Source organism: Danaus plexippus, chromosome 7 (genome assembly GCF_018135715.1).
Source record: "Danaus plexippus chromosome 7, MEX_DaPlex, whole genome shotgun sequence".
NCBI lineage: Eukaryota > Metazoa > Arthropoda > Insecta > Lepidoptera > Nymphalidae > Danaus > Danaus plexippus.
Genome location: NC_083541.1, coordinates 3,809,348 through 3,819,786, shown reverse-complemented (window position 1 = coordinate 3,819,786; position 10,439 = coordinate 3,809,348). Strand labels below are relative to the sequence as shown.

The following is a 10,439-nucleotide window of genomic DNA, read 5'->3' as shown; positions in this document are numbered from 1 at the left end:
TGTATTTAAACCATCGCAAACAGTGCTTACTTGATAAGATACATGTATGTCATATCATTTCAAATAATCACGAGCAAAAATATAAAACGAATACTACTCTAGCACCAAGATTTTATTAAACTACGTTAAAACCCAAATCCACCTGTCTTATTTAATAACAGAACTCCCTAAAATACAATATATACAGGTAGATACACACATACATACATCTTTGCACATTTTGTACTAGTGAAAAATATTCTTGTGACAGTAACAAGTATTTATATAGCGTTATACAACTCTATCGTTAAGACACTAACAACGCAGCTTTAACAGTTTTCATAGATAAATCTCACTGACAGCATCAACGTGGGTTTACGAGTAACTTTAAACACTCCGCAAGTAATGTGACTATTGGAACTCATATAAGGTACTGTATTCTGATCCCGAGTTAACATCACCACTGATAACGGAGCATTAACTGCGTTTCAATGATAAATCTTCGCAAATTATATAACTAAACTACATTACTGTATGGGAAACGCTAAACGCGAACTTGTATGGGCATGCTGAATACAAATCCCTCAACAGCTCGCAGCACACGCCGAGGCATAATGTTCAACAATATTGCTCATCGCAAGCTCACTAGTAACATGAACACATCATCAATCCGGCACGTCTATACTTGTGATAGGCACAATTGGTTCAAAGCTTCGTTTTCTTTTGGTTTTTCTGTTTCTTGTCTTTACTAATATTATCATCGTCTCTATATTCCGAGGTCTGTTCGTTAGTCTGCCTGTTCACGTTGTTGTTGTAAGCTATGTTCGCGTATTCTTGCAGCAACGGGAACACTGATAGTAAGAATTGACAGAAATCCTTACGTATACCGAACCACCCTGGAAATAGATGCGTAATATTTTTTTTATATATATTATAGATCAAGTAAGTAAAGAAGTAAAAATTAGAGAGAATATTACGTTATTGAACGTGTATTCCAAGAAGATATCAAAGAACTAGGTAGTTGCTACTTTAAAATAATTCTTAAATCTATGTTTAAACATTATAATTATTTTTCTTCATAGTACAACCGTAGCTTATATATATTTATATATATATTTGATACTCTTACAATTGATACAAAAAATAGTCCAACAAAAATTTTAAACATCAGTTTAACTAAGTTTTATATGGACAAAATAATCAAACTAATTTCTGGATACTTATATCCAGTAACACATTCCATCAATATATATTTATTTTTACTTACATTTATTTCCCCCCTTGGAGCTAAACGACATTATAATAAGTGTAGCAAATGTAACAAACAGTGGGCTAACAACTACAATATATGATAAGGACAACCATTCATCTAGTTTATTTGTCAACAGCACCTGAAATAATAATGAATTATAATTGATATTAGCCTTTTCATATATTAAATAATATAATATACAACCATTACACAAAACATATATATATATATAATATATATTTTATACTACGTTTACATATATATATATATTAATAGATATATATATATATATAAATTCTACAATTACCTGAAACACCAATATCGGTATAACTGTGAAAGTGTACGCGAGTGCTGAATTGAAACTAGTCCTCCTTTGTTGAACATTTACTTCGGGTGTTCGTAGCAGAATACCAGCAACATTATGCTGTATAGGACCCCTGAAGGAAAACAAATCTCTTACTATATTATACACAATGACATATGAACAGAGATATTAAAATTATATCATAGAAATTAATATAATTAGTATAATATATATATACTAGTTTTTGCCTGCAATTTTGTCTGCAACTTTTAGATTTAAAATGTATAGGGGACCTGGCACATCTATTCCTACTGAAAGGCAGTATATAAGAAGATTTTGAATTCTATCAACCTTTTTTTCCCTTTCAATCGGATGAAAGTATCCCATGTCGCTTTCCGGTTCTAATCTATCTCTCCTCAAAATTTCAGCCAAAGCCATACTTGAGTTATAAATAGTGTTACTAACACGACTTACTTTTATATATAAAGATATAAAACTTGTGTATAACAGTCTATAAAACATAAAAACATACATACATCACCTACTAGGCTGAGACACATTAATATCCACATAGGCACAAACACAACCTCCCCCACGACCAGTTGATAAAATGATCCAATCTTAATGCCAAGAATATAAATTGAAGTATATTAACAGCACAGAACAACTCCAACTACAAAAAAAATATAAATATAATAATAAATATTAATTAAAAAAATATATATTTTTGTTTGCAAAATTAAATTTTTGTTGGCTCTATGATATGTATGAATTTCATAGCAATGAAACTTGTTTGAAAAAATTGTTTGAAATCAATATTATATTTATTAATAGTATGCATTAAATTTCAATCCTCCATTGTATAACTTCTGTACCATTAGTGGGGGAAGATAAAATGTTCTGTGACTCTTCAGCTCATTGAAACCCAAATACATAATAAATTCCATAGAAAACTCTTTAAATTTTAGATTTGTAAACGCAATGGCAAGAATAGTTACGTATAAAAATCATTACTACTATTGATATTAATATTGAATTTGTGATGTAAAACAGGCCTAATATAGGTTTACTTATACTATCTCTCATCTACAATACAATGACAATCTATTGAATTAATAATGAACTGGTTCCTTTTGAGTTAGAAATACTATGTGTTAAGGTGTTTATTGTTTGAATGTTTAGCTTCAGCAGGTAAATTTATTTTACAACTGACAACATTTAAATTGAATAAGAATGTAGTGTCGCCTTAACAGATACTTTAAATAAGTGGTATATAATTTTAACTAAAATAAAGGCTGTGTATCAAAATAAATGTGATCTTTAGGTTTCAACATTTGCATTTTAATGTTTCACATTAAAATAATATAATTTATAGGGAATCATAAGGAGGAGGAGGAATAAAAATTTTAAATATATATTTCATCAGTCAGTTGGTTTAGTCTTACCTCATAACTCCTATCGTGTTTAACACACCATATACAGATAGCTATTGAGACTATGCTAATGAATATGAGCGGTATGAACACCAATATCCAAACATGTCTATTAGTTGTCAACTGGTCACATACAAGAAGTTCAAACATGAGCAATATCAAATGTATTGCAAGACTTATTAACATGGCCTTGTAGTGAATATATGCCTCACCTTCCAATCTGTGAATAAATATTTGTGATTTACATATATGTATACAGGTTTGTTACTGAATTCTATATTTAGAGTAAAATATACAACATAAACATTATAGAACTTATGTATAATGAAGTAAGCCTACAAAGCTAATTATATCTAAAAGTCTTGATGTAGGTCATTTATTTGTAAGGTCATTTCAATGAATAATATAAGTAATTACATACCTGAAATGAGGGTACTGCCACCACACATATGTACCTACTGTAGCACCAAGTACAACAAGGAATTTCCATATCCATATTGGTGTGAATACTGCCCAGTAGGACCATGATATAGTGTTATCTAACTTAAGGCCAAAAGAGCGGTGAATATCAGTAAACAAGTGTGAACGACGAATTTGCTGTAGATTGTAAGAACAAGGTTTTAATATATATCGAATGAAATCCTCCACGGTTTAAGGGTTACAGTAAAATTACCTCGGATTAAAATCTTGAAATAGGGTCTGTAAATTCATTCCAAACACATTCACCTTATTGGTATAAAAACTATTGTCATTGCACTTTTCCTGGACTTAGAACTGAAAGTAAGGCTTCTTTACAAAAATTCTAACAAAAACAGTAGCTTGTCATGCAATTGTATATAGTATACAAATTTCAATATATAGGTACTTAATACATAGCTTAAATAAATTACTATATTTAGTTAAAAAAGAGTTCTCTATTATAGTATTAAGATGACCTATCATAATTCTATGAATAAGGTATAATAGACTAAAAAATTTATGACTTCTAAGAATATAGCTTTATATTAATACAAAGGATAAATCCTAGGAAATTTTTAATAGTACAAATTATTTTTGAAGCTTTAGTTTTTCTATATATTCTTTAAAATGAAACTACGGTGATTTTATATGTGTAAAATCGATTTCACTTGCTAAACTCTACTTATGTTATGCAAAACAAACTGTCATCCGTCATACTTAACTCAAAGTCGAATGACAAAAATCAAAATACGCTCACTGGATATCAAATACTAATAGTAGTGAGATATTTGAAAATCGTCCCTTTTAGAATCAGAAATTCAATAAACTGATTTATATTTAGCTTTAAGCTATTTTTATAACATCTACATACTACAATGGCCTCTCCCTCTCCTAAATCGCCGGAACAAAGTGAAAAGAACAAACAGTACGACGGCAACTGAGGCTTTGGGGAGATCACGGTCAAAAGCTCTGAAAAGGGTCATATTGTCTCATAAATGCTACAGCACTTGGTACTGAAATATTGAAGTCAATAGTTCTTCCTGGAGTTGGAGCAATTACTCTGTTGATCATAATATCGTTAGTGATGAAGATATTGGATGTAACTTTTTCTTAGAAAATATAAGCCAAGGCTTAATAGAGGAGCAGAAACGCTACGACTATTATTAGAATTAAATCGTCTGTTCAAGGTCATGCAGTACAAGAGCCTCCTGAACAGATTCTGCAAGACAACCAGATTTTTTTAAATTTTAGTGTAGTTATTGAAACATCTCTAGGGAGAAAACTACACAGGATTTAGCAAATCATTATGGGACATTAAGGTTCCTTATATTATGCAGATCTGTAGGATTTTTGGGTTCTTTTAGAATACAGATTAATGAGCACCCAATCATAGAAGTTCATCCTGAAAATGAACAGATTGATTTACGTTTAGATGTCCCATTTCCTACATTGGCTGAATATTGAATGCATTTAATATAGATGATCTTGATTTAAAGGATCATGGACATGTCCTTGGATTGTTATTCTATATAAAGCAATCCAGAAATGGCAAGTTACAAATGAAAACAAGTGGCCGACAGTAGAGGAGGAGAAAAATGAAATTAAAGATATTATCAGAGGTTTTATTAGGAAGGATGAGAATAGTATACCTATTGAAGAGGAAAACTTTGAAGAAGCTTAAGAGCCGTCAATACTGCATTGGTCCAAACATTTCTGCCCGTAAATATTAAGGAACTAATATACAGTAGTTCAGCAACAAAACTTAACAAAAGACAGCTCATCATTTTGGATCATGTGTTCTGCTTGAGAGCATTCATTGAAGCAGAAGGAAAAGGAAAGGTACCCCTCCGAGGTGTATTACCAGATATGACGGCTTCTACAGAACATTATGTGAAACTTCAAAGTATGTACAGAACTCAAGCTGCTATTGAAGCCGAGATAGTTTACCGTAAAGTTCAAGAAATAGTGGCACAATTACATTGTGATAGTATAAGTGATGCTGAAGTAAAACTATTTTGTAGACATGCGTATGATCTGCATTTGATAAGAGGCATAATATATCATCTGAGTATCAAATGGGAACTGTGGCTTCATACATAGCAGGTTATTTAGAGGAACCAGATGTCATGATGGTACATTATATACTATTACGGGCAGTGGACATGTTCAGATCTGAGCATTGCAGAGCACCAGGTGAATGGGACCAGAAGCGATATATCTAAATTAAAAACCTGTGTCTCCAAACTATTAAGTGATATATCATGTTCACCATTCATAAAGGACCATATTCATGAAATGTGTAGATATGGTGGAGCTGAAATCACAGTGTCTCAGCCTTCCTAGGGGGTTGCATAGCCATGAAGCAATCAAAATTGTAACAAAGCAGTATAAACCTGTTAATAATACATTTATTATGATGGAGCCTCTACAACTCAGCCACATTTACATTTTAGAAATGTCATTAAAGATCAATAAAAAAAATTGAGGGTAACATTTTTCTCTTTATAATACGCCTTTTGTTGTGTTAAAATTATAACTTATAAGGATATAAATGAATATGCACTATATTACTTCAAAGTGTGTATTTTCTGTTAGGATATCAACCATTTACTTATGAAATATGAAAGAAATTGCAGAAAACATTTTAATTAACAATTTTTTAACACATAAATTAGATAAAATAAACCATCACATGATTAAAAAATTAATTGAAACAAACTATACATTTGGCTATAATCACATGGAAGGCTGGTGAAGTTATGTTATTATAACAACAGTAGGTTTTTATATGCCTGAGACAGTTTTCTCAGAGCTGTAACACAACAGTGAAAATTTCCCATTCATTACCTACAGATTTCACCTGAGCATAATTTCAACCGCAATGCATCTACACCATTGAGATAGTATCGAAATAAGGTTTGTCTCTTACGAAACCAAGATTTTCATAAGTTTCAGTGCCGGTTTGTTCGTGATTCCGTTTCTAAAACAACTTCATCAGCATTGTCGTCTATCATTGCCTGGAAATTAAAATGAAACATGACTATTATTTTTAAAAATGCAGTCTTATAATAAATAGGAATGGAATCTTTATAGAATTTTGATATTCAGTTTACATTTTTTTGAATTAAAATGAAAATCTGTCATTAAACTGGCTTACCCTAATCGCTTTCTGCACTAATCTAGAACCATCTTCTTTTTCCTATATTTTCATCCACAGCCAGCATAGCTATGTATCCTCTTTTAACAGCATTTCGATGCATATCTAATTTACACAATGGCACCCAATACATTTTCTTCATGACTGGCTAAAAAAACAAAGCTTGGGCCAATTGTGGATTGAAATATCTATAAGTGTAGATAGAATACGGTTCAGACAGATCCTTTGTATGAGTCTCATTATTTCTGGCATTTGTAGCTCAGATTCATAGGATATAATTTCAATTCTTCTTTACATGTCTGTGAAGGGTCAGAGTTTTCAATACTATCATTTTCACTCAACCCACTGCACATAACCTTTCAATTTCCAAAGGTTCAATGTTGTTAACAGCATGATTATCAAAATCATTACACTTACACTATTTACATTCATTTTAACGTCGCTGGTGCTGCATCATGTGCTACAGGTTCTACATTAGGATGGACAACACTATCTTTAGAATGATCACTTGTACCATTTGTTAGGTTACTAAAGTTGTTAATATGAAGAGTATTTACTAACGCATCACTCAATTTGTCTTCATTCAATTTGTAATTTCATCAGTCGTTTCAATAGGATCTTTGGCCTTTTTGCTTTTGTTTTTCGTGCTTGCATTTTCTGATTGCACTTTATATTTGTACATTTTCTTCGACGATTTGATTCATATCGATGTTCATCATATATTTATATACACATTCAAATCGATTATAAGCTCATATAATTTCAGAAAAGCATTGTATGATTATACAAACATTTCATGTCAAATCGTAAAAGAGTACTACGGACATCTTGGTACAATAGTATTCTTGCGATAGAAAAAGTGACTTGACAGCATGTATACACTTAAGTTAAATGATATCTATATATAAAATAAGTAATTTAAAAATGCAACCTACGAAATATTTCGTGGATTTATATTAATTTTTACAGAAGTACTTTAATCCCTCCCAATCACATTGCAAAATGATGTTTTGTATTGCCATGTAAAGATTCAATAAAGAAGTAATTCCCCTTAAGACTTCGTTTTAAGTTTATATTTATGTTATGCAAGTTTCAAATTTCCATTACTATAATTTATATTTTGTAAGTCTTAAAGTATATTAGTAATAACATTTATATATACATTTTAAAGTGTTTCTTCTGTATAAGTACTAAATATCATAATTACTGTAATATTCAATATATTTCAAATTTCTTCCTAAAATATAATAATATATTTTTTTAATAATTTAATCTAAGTATCATATTTTGTCTAAATATTTGCATAGTATTTTGTACATGTTTTATTTCTAACTTCAATACAATAAATTAATTATTTTATTTGGCCGTCAACATGGACATAATGTTTTACACATTTGAAATGATTTCTGTACTACATATATAGGTTTTATTCGTAGTAAAGACTCTATAGTTACGAGTTGATGACGTCCTCGAAAACAATATGGCTGCTGAAAACGCGCGCGATTCTGTTTTAAGCAAGTACTATGCTGTTCTGGACGAGACCACGAGTACTCGCTCGATTCGAGTCTCGCTCACTCTACTCGAGAAGTCGACTATAGGCTTGAGTTCAGTATCGGTTGATAGCCGGTGAGGATTGAGGCGGCGGCGTCATGTTTATTGAGCGTACCAAACGGCGCCGCCTCTTCGTGATTTTCTATAATTTGTAATATAATATTTATCTATTATGTTGAATTTAAACTAAAAACACAGTGCTAGTGATTCTAGAAGAGGGTTTATCAACTGTTACTTAAAACATTAATGAACATCACACTGACTTTAATAAAATTTTAACTCAATTTTGGATAACTAAAGTTATCGTTGGTTTATAATAACCAAATAATAAAATTTAAATAAATTCATGGACTCTACATTAACGTTAATACTGTAGTCACAGTAGTTTAATTTTTGTGCTATTTATATGTAATAGAAGTGTAACGACTGAGTAGTATTGAATGGTTTCTATTTAGAGTATTTATAAAACATTGGAATTTTGAATTGGTGAAGTGAAAATAGTATATGTCAAGTTTGATGATTTCCAAATCAACAATGCCGATCGCGAACGTCCTGCGAAAACCCCCATCAGGGTGGGTTTTTACGACATAGAGAGGACCATAGGCAAAGGAAATTTTGCTGTTGTTAAGTTAGCCAGACATCGAATAACGAAGACTGAGGTAAGAATACCATTGTTACTTTTCAGTGCATACAAATCTTAGTAATTTTTCGGATTATGACCTGAATGTTCATAACAATTTTAGCGTGCAATTGCAGAATGGCTGTTTTACCGGAAAATCGAATAGCTAGCTCACTAATTAATGTCTGATAGACATAATATATTATCACAAAAATATATTCAATATTAAGGTTAATTAAAACAACACATACAATTAACTAGAATTATTGTATCATTAAGCCTTTGTTGAATATCAGAGTGTATAAGATAAGAATAAAGAGAGTTGAAAATACCTTGGGTGACGACATCGGTCCATATAAATTTATTGTGGGAAAATCGTGGACGTACAATTATTATCTGACAGCAAAGCTGTCAACATATAATTGAATATATTAAGATAAAGAAAATATTTAGTATATTTTCTTTGATAATTTCGTATAATTGAAAAGAAAAATTTATTTTTTACTAGTTTACTATAGTAACAAAAAACAACTAGCGACGATTAATGTATAAAATTCTATAATATACCAATATAGAACCAAAAATTACTATAATCTTTAATTACTTTCATAATTTAGTGTAATAACATGTTTAAATAATAATTATTTTAATTAGCGATATTATTATTATCTTATCCGCGCAACGTTCGTCGAATTGAAGGCGTTTCGCAACTTCATAATTAAACGCAGGAAATAATTTTGATGCATATCAAAATTACGTATAGGTTTCTAAACGAAACCTTGTTTTTAATGGCGTTAATTTAGAATGTTTTATTATATCTTCCTGTGTTCATTATTTACTTTAATACGGTAATTGAATGTCCTTGATTGTCAGACCTATTAACATTACCTACAAATTATCAATTGTGAGAAATGTATTGTATTAGTACGATATTAAAAAAAAGTAATAACACTCCATAAATTCCGAAACAGTCATAACTTCGCAAAGTATCAGTAACAAAAATGTTTGAATGCACTCGTTTAAAAAAGAATGCAGCTTTTAAAATATAAAACCTTTTTGTCTTAAATCTTCGTTCTCAGCCAGGTTCATCTATAAATATGATTTAAAGATAAACTTAGACAAGGACAAAAAAACTTTCCCTTGGCACAAAATAAAAATCATCATAAACAAGACGTCACGCGACGTCTAAAAAGTAATATTTATGAAACCATTAACTGTAGTCACGGACAATTGCTGCGTTTTTCTTTTATTATGCTTTGTGTCCTAATTAAACATATTATTATTAATATCTAATGGATATATTTTCTGAAACAGCTGAATTAAAAAAATAATAATAGAATTTAGGACTGTTACTCAGTATTTTGTTAACCTAAATCAAATTAGTCTTGGTTGTTATACCGAAAATAGTTAAAGAGTTAAAAGTTTATATAACATAAAATAAATGTAACATTTCAATATCATATATTTATTGTATGGAATATAACAAGAGAATATACGCTCCAGGCTCCTAATCTCTATAATAACCGAAGTCACGATTCCAATCTGCAATTGTTTAAGTCCATAAGTCTAAACTTGGTATGATGACAAATGATCGGCTCGTGCACACAGTATGTATAGGATCTGTAGTCGTATTGTAGAAGCAATGATGCAATACTAGACTACAGAATATACACTTCCGGATCTAG

The 10,439-nt window shown here is 30.5% G+C and overlaps 1 protein-coding gene and 2 pseudogenes across 1 annotated transcript; 1 reads left to right on the top strand and 2 right to left on the bottom strand.

Moving 5' to 3' along the window:
- Positions 1–3,679, bottom strand: LOC133318750 (transmembrane protein 185B-like). Its single transcript, XM_061520882.1, is given in 11 exon segments — positions 1–687; positions 689–875; positions 1,247–1,370; positions 1,539–1,648; positions 1,651–1,668; positions 2,077–2,125; positions 2,128–2,208; positions 2,981–3,188; positions 3,390–3,525; positions 3,528–3,565; positions 3,642–3,679. Coding segments are annotated over 11 exon segments (1,032 nt in total). The 3' UTR covers positions 1–644.
- Positions 3,680–4,244: 565 nt separating this feature from the next.
- On the top strand, positions 4,245–6,022 carry LOC133318775 (NEDD8-activating enzyme E1 regulatory subunit-like; annotated as a pseudogene).
- Positions 6,023–6,122: 100 nt separating this feature from the next.
- Positions 6,123–7,288, bottom strand: LOC133318774 (N-alpha-acetyltransferase 30-like; annotated as a pseudogene).
- Positions 7,289–10,439: the final 3,151 nt, after the last annotated feature.